The 19,554-nt window shown below is 43.9% G+C and overlaps 1 protein-coding gene across 3 annotated transcripts in view; it reads right to left on the reverse strand.

The window, feature by feature from the left end:
- The window catches only part of KLC1 (kinesin light chain 1), a 1,225,216-nt gene that overhangs the window by 177,413 nt on the left and 1,028,249 nt on the right, over positions 1–19,554 (reverse strand). For all 3 annotated transcript variants that reach the window (XM_044074509.1, XM_044074508.1, XM_044074510.1), the window contains one exon: positions 6,205–6,335. In XM_044074509.1, coding sequence (XP_043930444.1) covers positions 6,205–6,335 — 131 coding nt within the window. The remainder of the gene's footprint in view (positions 1–6,204; positions 6,336–19,554) is intronic.

The raw sequence follows: 19,554 nt of genomic DNA on the forward strand, positions 1-19,554 counted from the left end.
TTGCCAGCCTGGCGCCCAACCTTCCACAGAAGGCACACACTCACACCTAGGGCCAATTTAGTGTGTCCAATCCACCTACTGCATGTCTTTGGGATGTGGGAGGAACGAGCACCGGAGGAAACCCACGACCACAGGGAGGACATGCAGACTCCGCACAGAAGGCACCCCAGCCGAGAATCGAACCGGAGAACCTCTTGCTGTGAGAGTTGGCAACACTAACCGCTGCACCACCGCTGCTGCCCAATAAGCAAAGTTTAACACTTGAAAGAATTTATCAGCAATATAGAGAGGTTCTTATTTTATGACATACTAAAGAAGTGAATGCACTGTTATCTTTAGTGGTGCTTGTGTCAAGAAAGCCATAATTAGAAAAGTGAAAAGAAAAGGTAAACTATTAATATGAGGGGGTAAAAAAAAAGATGACTACAGAGATGAAAAATACCAACTGGAGAACTATGAGAATGGAATCAGGACTCCCTATTAAAAAACAAACCATGGGTTGTATGGGATTCTATAATGTAAACTGAGCTTGACATGGATGTTGACACTGAATAAAGCACCAAAGGCAAAGATCTACTTAACAAAAGTAGACTATAATACAAGGTTCCAATTGTTAAGACTTGGAACACTGTAAAAAATATACCAATATGGTCAACAGTTAATATCGGACCTCCAGTTACAATGTACATAGATGAACTGTGAGTGTTTGAATGTCTTTGTTTAAGGAGCAATGTTAAATCAATCTGGAGATTAAGATTTGACAGAATAGTATGTTTTCACATGTTTAACAATGGCAAGTTAACGCAAGTCCAATGTGACAAGAGGCTTGTTTATTAGTATTATACAATAAATAGTGGTATCAGTAATTAGAAAGTACAGTTGTGAACAGTTACCATAAATGTAGATGTTAGAGTGTATTCACTGTTGCAGTCATCACACTTTGGTTATCTGCCTGCAGGTAGCCCTCAGTCTGCCCGAATACCAGAGTCTTGGGATTTCTGCATCGGATGCTGTCATCTCATCCATGACATCAGGCCGTTAGGGGTATAAAATATGCAGCCGACGCCATTACATCAGTTTTCCTTGCCCCAGATGTCAGGAGCCCCCAAAATAGGAAGCAATCAAATGGTGTGGAACACCTCCAGTAAAAAGTAAATACAATTTCCATAAGATATTGGCAAAAAAGAGGATAGGTAGAAAGTATAGAAAGACAGGGGGCTGGAAGGAGGGTAACCAGAACTGCAACAGTGAATACACTCGAACATCTACATTTACAGTAAGTGTACACAACTGTACTATGTTCTTCGTGTTGCAATATTGCAGTCATCACACTTGGGTTGATTCCCAAAGCTGAGGAAGGGTGGAGGCAGTCAAGAAGTAGTAGGGCTGGTTAGCAGGCCTTGTAAGACTGCTGTGGCAAATCCATCTCTGGATTTAGAAAATATAGGTAAGGGGTAATGCTTGGTGAAGGTGTGTACAGAACTCCAGATTGCAGCTTCCAGGATGTCCCTGGTAGGGACTCCCCTGAAAAAAGCTGTAGAGGTTGAGGTAGCCCTAGTGGAATGAGGCCTGATCCCCTGTGGGGTAGGTTTTCCATGGTCTTTGTAGCAGAAATGGATGCAGTGTGCTATCCATTTAGAAATGGTTTGTTTCAAAATGGCCTTGCCCTCTGCCCCTGTAGCAAAGCTGACTAGCAGCTGGTCATATTTTCTGAAAGGTTTAGTCCTGTCAAGGTAGAACCTGAGCTGTCTGTGCACGTTCAAGGAGTGCAGGATCCTTTCCTCTTTATTCTGAGGATTAGGAAAAAAGGTTGGCAAATGGATGGATTGGTTTAAAGCCACACTGGATACCACCTTGTGCATAAAAGATGGGTTAGTCCTGAGGGAAACCCTGTCCGCACGGAAGATAATGAAGGGTTCCACAGCCATAAGGGCCTGTAACTCAGGCACTCTTCTTGCTGAAGTGATGGCTAGCAGTAAGGCTGTTTTCCAAGAGAGGAATTTTAACTCTGCTGTAATAGCAGGCTCAAAAGGGGGAAGCGTGAGCTTCTCTAGTAGAGAGATAAGGTCCCAGGCAGGAGTGGGAGCTCTCCTTTGGGGTTTTAAATTGTTAGCTCTCTCAGGAACTGTTTGATCAGAGGATGAGAGAAGAGGGGTGGCTCAGTATTGTAATGAGCTGAGATGGCAGAGGTATGAATCTTAACTGATGAGAAGGATAGTCCTTTGTGGAGCAGCTCTGCTAGGTAATCTAGGATTTGAGGCAAAGAGGGCACGGCTGTGTTCTTCCCTTGATGCTGGCTCCAAGAACAGTATCTATTCCACTTTTATGAATAGGATTTCCTAGTACTAAGCCTCCTGGCCTAAAGGATAACATCCAGCACCTGTTTGCTGAGGGTTGCTGGTGATGTATTCAGGGAATAAGCCAGGCTGCCAGATTCAGGGTTTGCAGCTGAGGATGCAAAATCTGTCCCTCCTGCTGGGACAGCAGAGAGGGGGTCTGATGTAGGTGCCAGGGTGGCACGGATGTCAGACTGCATAGGAGTGGGTACCAGTGCTGGTGTGGCCAGTCTGGTGCAATAAGGATTGTCCTTGGCCTGTCCTGTTTGATCTTGAGAAGTACTTTTGGAAGGAGAGGTAGAGGGGGAAAGGCATAGACTGAGAGGTTTTCCCATGTGAAGGATAGGGCATCCACTTTCCAAGCTTGGCTGTGGGGAATTCTGGTACAAAATTTGTTTAGTTGATGGTTTTGGGGGGACGCAAAAAGGTCCACCTCTGGTGTCCTCCACCTGTGTATTAAAAGTTTTAATGAGTTTGGTTCCAGTTTCCATTTGTGTGGGTCCATTAGATTTCTGCTTAAGTCGTCTGCCAGTGAATTTTGTTTGCCTGGCAGGAATTGAGCTTGCAGGTGCACTTGGTTGCTTAAGGCTGCGTTCTACAGAGCCATGGCTAACCTGCAGAGTGGGTAGGAGTGAGTTCCCCCCTGCTTGTTTATATACCACATAACTATGGTGTCTGTCTTTATCAGGAGTTGTTCTGGCAGGATAAGGTATTTGAAGGCTGTCAGTGCATTCTGTACAGCTAACATTTCTTTTTGATTGATATGCAGGTGAATTTGTCCTGGGCTCCATTTGCCTTGAATGCATTTGCCTGCCAAGTGAGCCCCCCATGTATAGTCTGATGCGTCTGTTGTCAGAGTTTGGACAGCGGGGTGGGGGGGTGAGAAAGGGAGTCCCTTGTTGTGGTTGCAAGCCTCAGCCCACCAAAGGAACTCTGTCCTTAGGCAAGGAATGATAGGAATCACTGTTTCCAGGTCCTGGAAATATTGACACCAGACACTTTTTAAGTACCATTGAAGTTTCCTCATATGCAGTCTTGCATATGGAATCAGTAGAATACATGAGGCCATGAATCCTGGGGCTTGCAGCATTTTTCTTGCAGACAGCTGGGTTTGGGTGGCCAGTAGTTTGAAATAAGTTGTCAAATAAACCTGCTTTTCTGGAGTGAGGAATGCCATCTGGGAAGTTGTGTTCAAGCTTGCTCCCAGGAATACAATCTTTTGTCTGGGTACCAGATGTGATTTCTTTTTGTTGATGGTATACCCCAGAGAAGTTAGGAGCCTCTTTACAAATGTCAGGTGCCTAAGTAGCAATTCCTGACTCTCCGTCTGAATCAGGCAATCGTCCAAGTATGCGTAAATTTGAATATTTCTCTGTCTGCAGTAAGCAATGGCTAGAGCCAGGCACTTTGTGAATACCCTGGGTGCAGTAGATAAGCCAAAGGGAAGTGCAGAGAACTGATAGTGCATAGAGCCTGCCCTGAAACGTAGATATTTCCTGCAAGATTCCCTTATGGGGATGTGCAGATAAACTTCTTTTAAGTCTAGGGTGACTAGACAGGAGTCCTTGGCTAGCATAGGAAGGAGCTGCTGGAGTGTAAGCATTTTGAATTTTGGTACCATCAGGAAGGTGTTTAGGGTTGACAGATCCAGAATAGGGCACCAAGAGTTCTCTTTCCTGGGCACCAGAAACAGCCTGGAGTGGAAACCCTGTCCCCTTTGCTCTGTTGGCACAGGTTGAATAGCCCAGATACTGAGAAGAGAAAGTACTTGCTTTTGGACCTCTGTCCACTGGTTTGGAGGAAGGTCTGGCAATTCGCTTGGGGATGGCAGAGTGTGGAAACAGAATCTGTATCCCTGGGATACAATGTTTAAGACCCATTGGTCCTGGGTAATATGCTCCCAGTTTTTTTGCATGCAGGGCGAGTTTTCCTCCTAGGGGTGCAAGTACTTGGGCATGGCTGGGAAAGGTTAAAAACAAGTCATTGTGAACTTTTTCCATGGGGGGGTGGTGGCTTACCACTACCAGTTTTTGAGGAGGGAGTACTCCATTGTTTAGATCTGTGCATACCCTGAGATTGTAGTCTTGTGGTCTGTTGCCCCTGTGTTTGGGCCGAGAAGGTCTGAAGGGGACTGGAAAGGACCAGTTTTTTGAAGGCCAATGCCTACTGAATCTACGTGGCTGTAGCTGTAAGAAATCTTTAACAGTTTGCATGGATTTTGCTTTTTCCTCCATCTTTTTAAGAACAACTTTTGCTTTAGAGCCAAACAAACATTCTTGGTTTAATGGAGCATCAAGTAATTTTGCCTTGACATCGGTTAGAGCAAGAAAAAAGGATCCCCAACAGGGTACTTAGCTTTAGAAGACTTCAGGTTTGAAACTCAAAAAAACGAAAATTTCAAGTAGCTGCCGACCAGCACTTGCGAACTGCTTCTGCTTCAGGCTCCCGCGCGGCAAGAAAAGCTAATGTAATGGCATCGGCTACATGTTTTATACCCCTGACGACCTGACGTCATGGATGAGGTGACAGCATCCAACGCATAAATCCCAAGACTCTGGTATTCGGGCCAACTGAGGGTTATCTGCAGGCAGATAACCCATGTGTGATGACTACAACAGTGAAACACGAAGAACATTTGAAACAGCAATTGCACCAGGCTTGGAATCACTAAGTACATAAAAATGAAAACGTGATATTTAATAAAAGCATAAGGGACAATTTTTAAATATCACTGCAATTCACTTAAAAGTTAATAGAAAAACAGGTTTTGCATCAACATGCATTTTCTGAAAACTAAGAAGCATGAAACTCTTAATGCCTGTCATTAATGAGTGGCTGTTCTCCTCAGTAATTTACCACAAAAACATTTTATGAGGGACAGAGAAAAAAAACATGAGGTATAATAAGGGATATTCTGCAAAATCAGAGAAATTAAAAGGTACAGAAGAGAAGACTGAACGAATTTAACCAAACTTATATAATAAATCTCCATAGAAGTTTTCTAACTTAGCTTAGCAATAACTGCTATAACTGCCTTTGTCAACTAGCCCTACCAAACAAAAGTTAAAAAATTTAAGTGCAGAATCCTTAGTTTTAAAAGTCCCCTAAATAACCCTTTGGTGCACTGAACCATCAAAATCAGAGCCAATTCTATTTTTTTTCTTTACAAAGTAGTGCACTATTTCACAAAAAAAAAAAGTTTATTTTAACGTAAAAGTACATCTACTTAAAGATTTGTTAATATTAATAAAAGCTGCGTCAGACTTCACTTTCTAAAGAAGCTAGCAAGAAATGAAAATACAGGAACCATTATATAGGATGTATGCATCCCACATCAACAGATGACTACAAATTAAGTATTTGTGAAAAATGAAAAGTACAATATGCTGCATGCATTACTTCATGGCAGTGATTTGTGCAGAAACTATAACTGTGTAGGCAACTTACTATGATGGTAGCTGTTTGAACAGAACACTGCTGCAGCATTTCTTACTACTGGGACTTCACCACTATCTCTTTTGTGTTAAAGAGCTCATGTTATTGCCCCTATACATTACACTTGTCTGCCACAGACTTACTCAAACATCTAGCATTACAGTAAGTTACTATACAACTGCACTATGTTCTTTGCTAGACAACTGTTGCAGTATGCCTTACTACTGGGACAATTCCTAGAGCTTTGGGCTGAGTATGTGGTAGTTAAAGAGAGGGAAGGGGTGGGAAGGAGTGAAGAGGCATGGCTCACTTGGCTCTCCTATAATCCAACTATCAAGTCATGACTACTTTGAGAAGTAGCTACAAATAGCTCTTGACCATCAAATGAATGTATACTAGAAAGCAGCACCAGCAAAATCAGGAAAATATTTACCCAGGATTCTTTGGGTCACCATCGCGTGAACCTCCTCCCTTTAGCTTTCTGACCAACTTTTCGCTACTGCGTCGAATTGAAGCACGGAGTTTACTAAAGGAGCCACTACGTTTTAAAGATCCGGTGCCATCCTGCAAAGTAAAAATGCATCATGAATATAAAAAAATGTAGTTTAATGTAGGAAAATATCTAAATTCTCTTCAAAAAAGATACAATTCATAATCTCTTAAATTCTGAACAGGGAAAATTGCACTAGGGTAAGGTCACTGCTCAGCTATTTCTTAATAAATGTAGGTTAATAAAGTACAATTGCGTAAAGTTGCACTTACCATGACAGTAGATGTTCAAATTCCTCACTGATGCAGTAGCCTTTGGCTATTCAGATTGTATCCAACTGCTTACGATACAGGAGCAGGCTAGCTTCACAAAGCTCTAACTTCCTCCCACACCTTCAATCTATGTGCTGATTGGACAGCTCATTTATAAAGGGAAATCAGTATTCGGAGTGAAGAATACTTTAAAATTACATTAGGATTTGATTGGCCATAGAAGCATCCTATTCCAGAAAAAAGACATAATAGAAATAAAAAGTTTATAACCCAACCAAAAAATTATGTACATGGGACAACTTGCACAACTGTATTATGTTCATCATTTTCACTGCTGCAATAGCCTTTTGTTATTTGGGTTGATTACCAAAGGTTATCCAACCTAGGAAGAGGAAGAATGTGGATCCAGGAGACTGTGGAGAATGGCCCTAGCAAAAACAGTCCTGGACCTGGAAAGGAATCCAGTCTTATGAACAGAGTACCTTGTAATTACCTCTAGAATGCTTCTAGAGTACCCCTCTTTCCAGGATGTTGTCAAAGAAAACAATGCTCTATTAGAATTTGCCTTAATTCTGCCTCAAAATGTTTTACCACAGTGGAAATATGATACAGTAAAAAGCAATCAGCTGGAATGGTTTGAACTGACACAGGTTGTCCTCTTCCAGTCCTATACTATGAATTACGCATTTGTATAGCTTTCCTAAAGGACTTAGTACTGACAAGAAAATACCAGAGTTGCAAAAGTATGACCACAGCATATACAATCTAGCCATTCTCCCTTAGAAATTCTGAAAGAGATGAAGAAGGTAGATGGCCAGATTACAACCCAGATACTCTTTTGCAGATGTCAGAGCAATAAACCAGTTAGTGTACCAAAAAGATGAGCCAATGTCAGCTAGAATAGTTGGTTCATAAAATTTTATTATAGCGTGTTTAATTTAGATGCTAAGTTTGAAGTTAGGTTAGTAAAGATGGGGGATGCCATCACTACTATATTCATCCATTTTTCTGGTGGTGTTATTAGGCAGCGTTTGGATCTATATAAAGCTCCAAGTATTCTTCAGACAATAAAAATTAAGCAATACTTTCTGCATGGAAGAGTTACCCTATTGGGCTGCATCTGGAAGAAATGAAGCCTGTAGCTGATTGCTGTTCCTGTGAAGTTTCACAGCTGCTTTCCCTTGAGGCAGCAAGAAATGTGTGAAGTTGTCTATACGCAGACTGTTGATTTCTCTACAAGGAACTTGTCAATCAGCAGTCACACAATAGGTGTGGGAAGGAGCCAGAGCATTTTGAAAACTGGTTGCTTGTTGTATCCTTACCCAAACAGCCAAAGGCTACTGCAGCAGTGAGAAATGATGAATGAGTGAAATGTACAAGGTACAATATAATTTTAAAGGGGAATTGGCAAACAGTGAAACTGTGTGGAGGTGAATATTAATTTAAGCAGTGGCCTCCCCAGCAGCCTTAGTATTCAATTTCATTAAATGTAATTATGCACAATTTAGATTACTCAAGAGTGGTCAATGAACTTTTCCCTTAAATTTAAAAGTTAAAATTTCTTAAAAGCATGCAAGTTGTTTTTTATACCTGGGAGGGAAGTACAGAAGGACAGATAGCAAGCTATGTAAGTGGGAAGATAGACTCTAACGTGCTTCTGCATGGTCAATCCTAACTTTTAAATAGGTAATGCTTGTGGGTGCAGCTGTTAATTTTGAGCACCCACTCTACATAGAGGGTTAAACTTCCTTTTTGAAATATGTACATAGTTTTGTGTGCACGCTGAGAGCTAAAAGGGATTGGGGAGGAGGCGGTTAAACATGTACTCAGATTTTTGCTTCTTGAGTGTTTCTACGGACTCAAAAAGTCTGGGAAAATGTGACAAAGGTTCAAAACAAAAAGGGAAGAGGCAACTACATTCAAGATCAGGCTGCCAATCATTAGTGTATGCATACAAGTTGCATTCTGGAAACATACGTTCAAAAGAAAGTGCAGCTGTGTCCAACATCCCACTTACCATAACTGTAGATATTCTAGTAGATCAATATTGCAGTACTGATTTTTGGTCTTCATTACATGCAGAAGACCAAGACTGGCCTAATTTCCAGAGTCTTTGCATCATCACTAGCCTATGGCTGAAGACCAATGTCTGGACATCAGGGTATAAGAAGGGTACCTGTTGGTACCATCTTCAGGTATTTCTAAGCACTGAACAAGCAGTCTGATGCCTGAGGACAGCAGTACCTCCCCAGTTTTCAGGAAGATCATAGGAGTCAGAGAAGGGATAATAGGGATAAGTGGATTATTTGCAGTGAACTCCTCTACCCCTTGCACCCAGCAAATGGAGAAAAGTGGTCAGCAGATAGAGGGGTTGGAGGGTAGGAGTATGTAATGAAACACTGATTTACTTGAACATCTATAAATATGGCAAGTGGGACACAAGTGTATGTTGCAGTAATGATTCTTGGGAAGCCTCCCAAAGCCAACAGCAGGTGGTAGGTCATCTGTATGACCCTAGGAAAAAAGGCTTTGCAGGATGGCAGCAGCAAAATGTGCTCTAGCCCTGGAAACACTACCTAGATTACAGTGTTGATATAAAGGTATGCACAGAGTTCCATGTGACTGCCTCTAGGATGGCCTGGATTATGGACTCCAGTGAGGAAAGCAGTGGTAGTTGCCCATGCCTGGTGAAGTGGGCTTTAATATGACCAGGTACAATTTTTCCATGGTGGGAGTAACAGAACTCAATGTAGTTGGCTATTCATTTGAAAATGGTTTGTTTGGAGACAGGTCTGCCCTCTTCACTCTCTGCAAAAGCCACCAGTAATTGCACTGCTCTACAAGGGTTTTTTCTCTTTTCTAGATAGTACCTGACATGCCTGTGTACATCCAGGGAATGAAGGATTTGCTCTGCCCTGTTCTACGGACTTGGGAAGCAGACTGGCAGGTGGACAGCCTAGTTTATGTTACATTTTGAAGCCACCTTAGACATAAAAGATGGGTTTGTTCTATGGGGTACCCTACCCCTGTGAAAGATAGTGAAAGGCTCTTTACACATGAGGGCTTGAAGCTCTGAGACCCTCCTAGCTGATGCGACAGGTACAATGAAAGTAGTCTTCCAAGTGAGCATCTTTAGAAAGGCAGTCACAACTGGTTCAAAGGGGGGAACATGAGTTTCTATAGCACATAATTTAGATCGCAGACAGGAAAAGGGCTCCTTCTGGATGGTCTCAAGTAAATTTAAATTATGCCTTTCAGGAAAAGTTTCAAGTGGGGGTGTGAGAAGATAGGTGGAGAATGGTGCAGGCAAGCTGAGATAGCAGATGCATGTACTTTAATAATGGAGTAGGAACATCCCTGTCTAAACAGGCCTGTAGGGTACTCTAAGACTGAATTGATGTCTGCCTGAGAAGGGCTGGTGGTCCTGCTGTGGAACCAGATGAAAATCTTTTCCTTTCTGCCAGGTATGGTTTTCTGGCACTGGGTTTCCTTACCGTCTTTAGAATGGAAAGTCCTTGGGACTGGTGACATTCCTTGGAGTCAAAACCCAATCCTCAAGGCTGTTAACCTGAGTGTGACTAGGTGACGATGGAATAAAAACCCCTTGGCTTGACTGAGATCTATTTTCTGTGGTAGGGTGTGGAATCTCTCCTTGCAGATGGTCAAGAGAAGGCACAGCCAGTGTTGCCTCGGCCAAGAGGAGGCCACTGGGATCACACGGGTCTGTCCACCCTGATTTTTATCAATGCCTTGGGGATCAGAGGCAAGGGTGGGAATGCATACAGGAACAGGTTTGTACATCTAAAACAAAGCATCTATTTTCCAAGTCCCTGTCTGTTCAGTCCTGTTGCAAAACTTTTGTATTTATCTGTTCAAGTGAGGGGCAAACAGGTCTATTAAGGGGACCCCCCGCCCCCAACTGTGGAGTTTGGTCCAGGAACACCTCACTTCAGCATCCATTTGTTAAGATCTATAAGATCACTTCTTAGAGAATCTGTCAGGGTATTGTTCTGACCCAGAATATAAGATAATATGAGAGTTCATCCTAGTTCTTAAGCCAGCATCCAAGTCTTCCTCATGAGGCTGCACAAAGGGTACAGCAGGGTACCCCTTTGCTTGTACCACATCACTGTGGTGTTGTCTGTCCAAATCTGCAAGGTCCTTGGGCTTAAGTTTGTTGAAAAGCCTTTATGGCCAAGAAAACTGCTAGCGGCTCCTTCTGTTTTATATGCAGTTTTCTCTGCTCACCACATGTCTTGCACTTTCAAGGAACCTAAGTGCACCCACCCCTAAGTTATATCTGGGCAGTCTGGGGTGATGGTCTTGTCTGCTTCTGGTAAAGAGAAATTTGCCCCTGGGTTCTGCAATATGGTGTTCTTCCACCATAACAGCTGCTTCGTCAGGCAAGAAAGAGAGGCAATAGGGTATCCAGGGGTTGAGAAAGCATTTTTTAGAGTCATTGAAGTTTTATGTGTAACTTTGCAGTGGAATTATGAGAATGCAGGATGCCATGTAATTCAGAATCCTCAAAGTTCCTTGCTGAGATGTATTGTTTCGGTTACAGGCTGGTCGGACAGTTTGTCAGGAAAGATATCTTGTCCTGGCAAAGGAAGACGTTTTGTTTGTCCGAATCTATGAGGGCTCCCAGAAAGAGAATCCTTGTTTGAGGAAGAGTTTGTGACTTTTGGAGATTTAAGGTGTGACCTACCTTTCCAAAGCAGTCTATGGGGATCTGAAAGGCATCTAGGGTCTCTGCTCTGGATTTTCCCTGAATGAGACAGCTGTCTAAGTAGGGGTAAATATGAACTTCCAGAGTTCTGCACAGAGGAGCTAAGCATTTTGAAAAACTCTTGGGAGCAGTGGACAAGTAACGCACAGAACTGGAAGTGAGAGTCTGCTGCTATAAATTTTAGCTATTCTGTATGACTGTCTGCTATGGGCACATGGAGGTAAGCGTCTAAGTCTAGAGAGACTATGAAGGCATTTTGGAAGATCATGGGAAATAGTTTTTTGTAAGGCAAGCATTTTGAATTTTAGGATATTGAGAAACTTGTTTAGATTTGAAAGGTACAAGATGGGCCCTCCTTTCCTGGAACTAGAAAGATCCTTAAGTAGAAAGAAACCTTTTCCCTACTGACCTAGAAGAACAGGCTGAATGGATCCTTGGTTAAGCAGTTCCCACAGCATGGGTGGTAAGAGGCACTCCTGTTCTTTTGGTGGTTTTGGAATGCCTAAAAGAGTGGGATTTCTCTGAACTGGATGCAGTGCCCCCTTTTTATGATGAGGACCCTTATGTCCATGGTGATGGTTTTCCATTGAATTAGGAAGAATGAAAGTCTTCCAACTAGAGGTTTACAGGGGGTGGTTGGGGTTTAAAATAGTCACAATTGGTCTCTGGGCTGAGTGGACTCTTTGGCACTCCCTATTGTGTGTGAATGTTCTGGCTGCCATTTTCTAGACTGTCTGCGAAAAGGACAAGATTTTGAGCGGCAATTCCTACTGTACCTTATTGACCGAGACAGAAAATTCCTTTGCAGTTTTTATTAGCTATCCTGTCTTATAAGTATCACAGCCACACTTTAGGGAGCAAATGGAGACTTATAAAGCTTCTCTTGCTGTTTCCTGAATTTCCTTTGATAAGATTCTATACAGAATCTATATTAGAATTTTGTCCTGTAGAGATTCAAGGTACTTTACCACATGAAATCGGCAGTTCAATTCTCTCATTGCAAGGGTGGTAGAGGTATAAGTTTTTTTTCTAAATCTAACAGTCTACTTTCCCTAATATTGGACAGGGGATGTCTAGTTGGCCCCTTAGGTATACATTTTGTGGATTCAATAGAGACTACTGAGAGGCCATCCTTGGGATTTTTGTAAAGGTTGTTGCGAGATTCACGCACTTTGTAAAACCTGTCTGGCTTCTGAGGAGGAAGTGATAAGGAATCAGGATGTAAATCAATGTCTTCAAAGAAATTAGCCAGTACTATGTGTACAGGAGACACAGCCAGTGGGCTTGAAGAAGGCAAACTCAGCAGTTCCCTGCAATGGGTCTGAGCTTGTGTGAAATGTTTGTTTTCCCAACTGAAAGCCTCCTTTATTCTATGAAGGGTATCCCCAAAGGGGAGGTCCTTGGGGGTGAGGCAGAAGAGAGTGTCATCTGAGTCTGTGGAAAACTTTTGACCATGTCAGAGGAAGATGAAGGTGAACAATTAACAGCTAAAAAGGAAGGGATGAGATGAAAGCAGATGTCAAATCAACAGGGACGTCTCCAGGAAAGTACAGTTGTGTTAGTGGAAAGAATAGTTGTGCAAAATCTTACCATAACCATAGATGCTCTTCTCTTCCACGTTGCAGTATTTTTAACCTTTGGGTTAGCCTCCGCCTAGTGACCTGAAAGTCCAGCCAGTATACAAAAGTTTTAGTCACTGCAAGGTACGTAGGACGTCTGACATTGGCCGTAGGGATCATGGACCATAAAAGTGATGTCTGCAAATACCTTCCTTGGAACTGAGTACCCAGTCAGACCCCAGTACCAGGATAGCTGCTCAAGTCCTTTATTATCTAGCAAAGCCCAAATTTTCTTTTGAATGGGGTGTAGGAGGGTGGGACAGAATACTATGCAACATGGAAGAGAAGGACATCTATGGTTATGGTAAGATTTCACACAACTATTCTATGTCCTTCTATTCTCATGTTGCAGTATTCTTAACCTTTGGGTGAGTACCATAGCTCAAAGAGAAGAAGGCAGGGGTTTGGAACTATTTTCCAAGAATCCATGCAGGACTGCCCTAGCAAACACTACTCTGGCTCTGGAGATGTGATCCAATTTGTAGTGTTCTGTGAAGGTGTGGATGTCCAGGCAGCTGCTTCTAGAATAGAGGCAGTGTTCAACCCCTTGAAAAAAAGTTCCAGAGGAGGCCCATGACCCCAATAGAATGGGCTTTAATGTTGGAGTCTATGTGTTTTCCATGGTAGGCATAGCAAAAGGAGATGGCTTTGGAGAGCCATGTAGAGACAGTTTGTTTGGTCACAGCTTTTCCCAGAGACCTGGGGTGAAAGGAGACAAACACCTGTTCTGATCTCCTAATAGATTTAGTCTTGTCAAAGTAGAATCTGAGTTGTCTGTCAACATCAAGGGAATGCAGGACTCTCTTACTGTCATTCTGGGGCTGTGGGAAGAAAGTGAGGAGGTGAATACATTGGTTCAGGGATAACTCATTGACCACCTTAAGCATGAAGGACGGTTAGTCCATAAGGTAACCCTATCCTTGTGGAAGTTTAGAAAGGGTGGTGTGACCATGAGGGCCTGGAGCTCCGGGACTCTCCTGGATGAAGTTAAGGCTACCAAAAGCACAGTTGTTCAAGTGCAATACTTTAAAGAGGCTGTATCTGCTGGGTCATATGGGGCAAGTGAGCTTCTCCAACACAATGTTCAGGTCTCAGGTGGTGGAACTGGCCTCCTGGGTGGTCTGAGGTGTAGAACTCCCTTTAGGAATAACTTCACTTGAAGTTTAGAAGCAAGTGGTGGTTCTAAAGGTAGACATGCAGAAATAACAGCAAGGTGGCTCTTTATAGAGTAATATGCCAACCCTGCCTGCAACAATTCACACAGATAAGACAGTAACCAGGGGGACCCCTACTTGAAATGGGTCTAGCTATTTTTTTTAGACACCAAATGGAGAACCTTTTCCACCTGGACAGATAGGATCCCCTAGTACTGGGTTTCCTGACCTCCTGCAGGACATTTAGGATGTCCTCAGAATAAATATGTCAAACTGGGATCAAGACTATCACCCACAGGGTTAGGTTCAGAGATTCCAGGTGAGGATGGATCAGGGATCCCTTGCCCTGTGTGAGTAGGTCCACTCTGTGAGGTAACTTGTGATGATTTCCCCTGGCTAAACGCAGAAGGAGGGGGAACCAGTGCTGGCTTGGCCAAAAAAGGGGGTCACCAGCAAGATTTTTGGTTTGTCCTGCTGAATTTTCATCAGGACTTTCTGTAGGAGTGGGAAGGGGGGGAACCGTACAGAAACATCCCCTCCCAAGAGATAGAAAAGGCATCCATTGCCCTAGCTAGGGGGCTGGGAGCCCTGGTACTGAACTGTGGAAGTTGCCTGTTCAGAGAGGGGCAAACAGGTCTATTTGTGGTGTGCCCCACCTGCTGACTATGTCCAGAAACACATCCCTGTGTAGTATCCATTTGTGGGATTGGAACATGGTTCTGCTTAGGATGTCTGCCAATCGTGTTCTGAGCTGAGGGTATATAGACGGCCTGGAGAGATGCTCCATGCCGGACTGCCAAATCCTAGGCCTGGAGTGCATCTGCATAGCAAGTAAGATCTTGTTCCCCCCTGTTTGTTCACATACCAAAGAACAGTAGTGTTATCCGTGAACAATTTCAGGGGTCCTTGTGTCAGGATGTGTTGGAAGGCCCTCAGAGCAAAGATGAGAGCTCTCATTTCTTTGATGTTTGTGTGTTCCCTCTTGGAGGGGCTTGCCAATGTGCCTTGCACCTTCAAGCCACCCACAGCATTTCCCCACCCCAGATCTGAAGCATCTGTGTACAGTTCCTGTACTGGGCTAGGGGTTGCAAGGGAAGCCCTGGATTTCGAGAAACTTGATCCATCCACCAAAGGATCTCCTTCCTTAAGCATGGCAGGAATGGAATGGTGTAGTCCAGCGAGTGGGAGTGTTGCATCCATGTGGACCTCAGATACCACTGAAGCTTTCTCATGTGGAGTCTTGCCAGTAGCAACATGGGGATTGTGGAAGCCATGTACCCTAACAATCTGAGGTATTCTCTTGCTGTCATTGCATGGGAGTGTAGAACACACCGCAGGTATTATTTTAGACTTTCCACCTTGTGGGGTGGGAGAAATGCCATCATAACATCTGTTCTGATTCTGCACCCCAGTAAGACCTGGTCCTGGGAGGGGTTTAGGCTGGATCTGAAGAAGTTGATTGTGAAGCCCTGAGACTGCAGAACAGAAATGACTGTCTGGAGATGGGACTGGAGGGTACTGTAGCAGTCTGCCTGGATCAGGAGGTCGACCAGGTATGGAAAAGTTTGCATCCCTAGAACCCTGCAGTAGGCTACCACTGGAGCTAGGCACTTGGTGAATACCCTTGGAGCAGTAGATAGTCCAAAGGTCAAAGCAGAGAACTGAAAACGTGAGGAACCCACAGAGAAGCTTAGGTACTTCCTGTATTTGGGCCTGATGGGAATATGTAGGTAAGCATCTTTGATGTCCAAAGTGATAAGAAATGCTTGAGGCATTATCAGTGGGAAAAGAGTTTGAAGTTAAGCACGCAGAAGGTGGGTACTAGAAGAAAGAAGTCCAGGTGCGAGAGGGTCCAGTATGAGTCTCCATGGGCCATCATTTCTTGGGACTAAAAAAAAGTCTGGAGTAAAAACCCCTTCCCTTTTCTGAGTCTGGAACTGGTTGAATAGTTCCTTGAGACAGAGAAGGTTGTCCAAGATGCATTGAAATAGGGGCAGTTGGTCCTTTGGTAGTTGAGGGATGCCCCTGAAAACAGGAGGAATGACCCAGGTCATGAAATAACCTTTTTTCTATGACAGAGATAACCCACGTGTCTGAGGTGATGCTTTCCCATAAAGGGAGACAGACAGTCTCTGGGAAAGGGGAATATGGCCTGGAAGGGGGAAGGAGGAGGCAGGTAGTTACAGACTACCTGTATTCTCCTGAAAAAGAGGTTTCAGGGTTGGTGTCTGGGCATGCCTAGGAGGAGTTTGCTGCTTTCTTGAACTCTTTTTGCCCCTAACAGGAGGAGGAGGAGGAGCAGAGTGTTTTCTAATAAATTGTGTGTTTGTAGGGTAATTCCTGTGAAATTTAGGAATAGGTGACACAAACAAATGTTTTAGGTCCTGAAGTTCTTTTCCCTTTTGTTGCAGGGTCTTGAAATTTTTTGCCACTTGGGTGCCTAACAAGGCTGAATTGTCCAGTGGGGCATCTAAAAGTTTAGCCCAGAAATCATAAGGAAGGGGTTGCAACCTCAACCAAGAGTACCTCCTGAGCACTGAGATGGAGGCTGAAGACCTGTCATAAGCCTCTGCAGCATCATAATTGCATTTGATTGAATGTCTTGTCACTTGTGAGGGACAAGGAGATCAGATTAGAGACTTGGGATTTTGTGGCCGAATCAGGGAGGCTCTCCAAAACCTTAGAAGCCTGAGATAAAAGGGCCTGGGAGTACTTAGACATGCGAGTTTGGTAGTTGATGGCCCTAAAGACCAGGGTTGCTGAAGTATACATCTTGCCAATTCTCTCCCTTGTTTTGATGTCCTTATCAGAAGGGGGGACAGAGGTGGAAGGTAGCAGTCTGGAGAGTGTCTGCAGGGACAGAAAAAGCACCGGGGTCTGCGGCAGGACACTTAAGAAATTTTGCCCCTTCAGGGATCTTATAAAACTAGTCAGGTCTTCTCAGAGAAGGGGGTTAGGATTCAGGATTTTTAGAATCTGATGAGAAAGCATCTAAAAAAGCTGGCAGGACTGGGGGAATTGCAGAATGTGCAGGAGTGTCCATTTGTAGGCGTTCATATCATCTCTTTTGGACTTTAGTCATTTCTGTGGAGTCTCATTTAAAGAATTCTCTCATCCAAGAGACTGTGTTTCCAAAGGTCAGTTCCTCCCCAGAGGAGTCATCCTCAGGGGATGCAGAAGAGGAATCTGAAGACTCTTTGGCTGCCAATGTGGGAGGTTCAGTAGTCTGGAGCCTAGGGCTAATAACATGAGGAAAAGCTATGGGAGAAGCAGCCAAAGAAGGCTTGAGGGCCATACAGGCATTAAATAAGCCTCGACAGAAGGCTTGACAATCAGGCAAGCTCTCAGTAGGTGAAGAGACATGTTTAGTTGTTTGTTTTTTCTTCAAGGAAGAGACAGGCCTAGAGGTTACAGGGCTCAAGGAGGGCCTAGCCTCTGAAGCTACAGAAGTGGAGGAAGGACCGGTCAGGACGTCCCTAGCAAGCCAATGTTCCCCCTCGTCATCGGCACCAGATGTCTGCATAACCTCCATTGATGTGCTTTCCGAACTTGGCTGTGCAGCCTCCGAAACAGTACCCGCTATACCAGAGTCATCTGGTTCCATACATTCCTCCAGGTGTACCTCGGCCACAGGGGGAACATCTGGTGGAAGAGATGCAGTGGTAGTTTCAGGCCTAGAAACTTTGGCCTTCTTTTTTGGTGGCTCGGCGGTATGACTGGATGGCCCTTCCATCCCAAGAGCCAGACGTTTAAGTCTTTGGTTTCGAACGGGGTACTTAACTTTAATCACAGGATCTGATAGCAGAGACGGTAGGATGAACTGACATTCAGCTGGTGGCAGAAAAGTTCTGAGGAAGGTACGTGCAGATGTCACTTTTACAGCCCACGTTCCCTATGGACAATGTCAGGCATCCAGTGTACCTTGCAGTGGTCAGACGTTCATCTTGCCAGGCGGAGGCTAACCCAAAGCTTAAGAATACTGCAACATGAGAACAGAAGGACATCTCTCCATTGCAGTGGATGTTCGAATGATCACTGTTGCAGTAGCTTTAGCTATATGGGTTATATTCCACCACCAAGGATAAAAACATCTAGCCAGCTTCCAAAGCTTTAGGGCACCTTCCATACACCTGAACTGTGAAGCAGCTTGACCTGAGCTGACTGAAAAGACAGGTTTGGGTACCAAGCCCTTTACAGTTTTCATGCCAACTGACAGGGGAAGCAGATCCTGATAGAACAATGCTAGGAACAAAATAGAAATGTCCACACCCTAACATAAAAAACACACCAAAAACAAGGGGAATGGAGGGGGGGGGGCAGCTACTGCAACAGTGATCATCTGAACATCTACTGTTATGCTAAGTACAACTTGCATAACTGTACTATACTCATCACACTTAAACAATGACCAACAAGGTCGCACAGAAAAAAAAAAACAATGAGCAACAAGGTCACACAGAAAGAAAACAATCAGTAAAAACTAAAAGAAAAACCCAGCCAAGTCAAATTTTCAGAGATCACAAGGATAAAACATGCTATATATCTTAATGCTCTGAGGAAATCCCTGGCTGAGGGGCATTGTCTCTGCACAATGTTTTGCAAGTACTAAGTCAATGAGACATTTTCTGGAGGGAGGGAGGCTTTTTGAAGGGAGGAATCCAGAAGAGCCCTCAAGAAAACTATCCTGGTGGATGGATCTATGTTGGGTTTGCGAAGATTTATGGTGAACTTCAAGGAGGTGAGGAGGTTCCAAGTGAAGGCGTGATCCTTGAGGAGCTTTGACCAACTCATGGTTTGAATAAGGCAGTTGTCTAGACAGAGGTAAATTTGGATCCCTCTTGTTCTGCAGAAGGTGATCACAGGAGCTAAACACTTTGTGAAGACCCTGGGAAGAGTAGACAAGCCAAAGGGCAGTGCAGAAAATTGAAAGTGACTGGTAGCTGCTCTGAAACAAAGAAAACTTCTGAAAGATTGCTCAAAAGGAATGTCCAAGTAAGCATCTTTTAAGTCTAAGGTGACCATTAAGGCATGATGGTCTATCATGGGAGGAAGTTTTTGAACAGTTAACATTTTGAACTTTGGTACCAGCAGGGACTGATTGAGGGTGAACAGGTCTAGAATACGGCACCAAAAGCCTTCCTTTCTGGAAAGCAGGAATAGCCTGGAATAAAACCCTTTCCTTATTCCTATTTGATGATCTGGTACTGGTTTCCACTGAGCCCTGTGAGCATAGGTTGTGAAGCTGGGAAACGGCCTCTGCTCTTTGACTTTGTGGAACATCTGGGTAACCTGAATATCTTAATGGCTCTTTAAAAGTGAGCTTGTAACCATCTGAGATAACGTTCAGAACCCACTTGTCTGAAATAATGAGGGACCAGTTTTCTTTGAACATTGATAGGCTTCTCTCTATCTTTTCTGGAGAGGGTAAAGGGGGGGGGGTGAAAGGAAGAGTCATTGTTGCTCTCTGCCAGGGCCCTGTGGCCTAGAACTCCCCTGCCTGGAAGTTCCTGAGGACCACT

This window comes from Protopterus annectens, chromosome 6.part0 (genome assembly GCF_019279795.1).
Source record: "Protopterus annectens isolate FY-2018-M chromosome 6.part0, PAN1.0, whole genome shotgun sequence".
Taxonomy (NCBI): Eukaryota; Metazoa; Chordata; order Ceratodontiformes; family Protopteridae; genus Protopterus; species Protopterus annectens.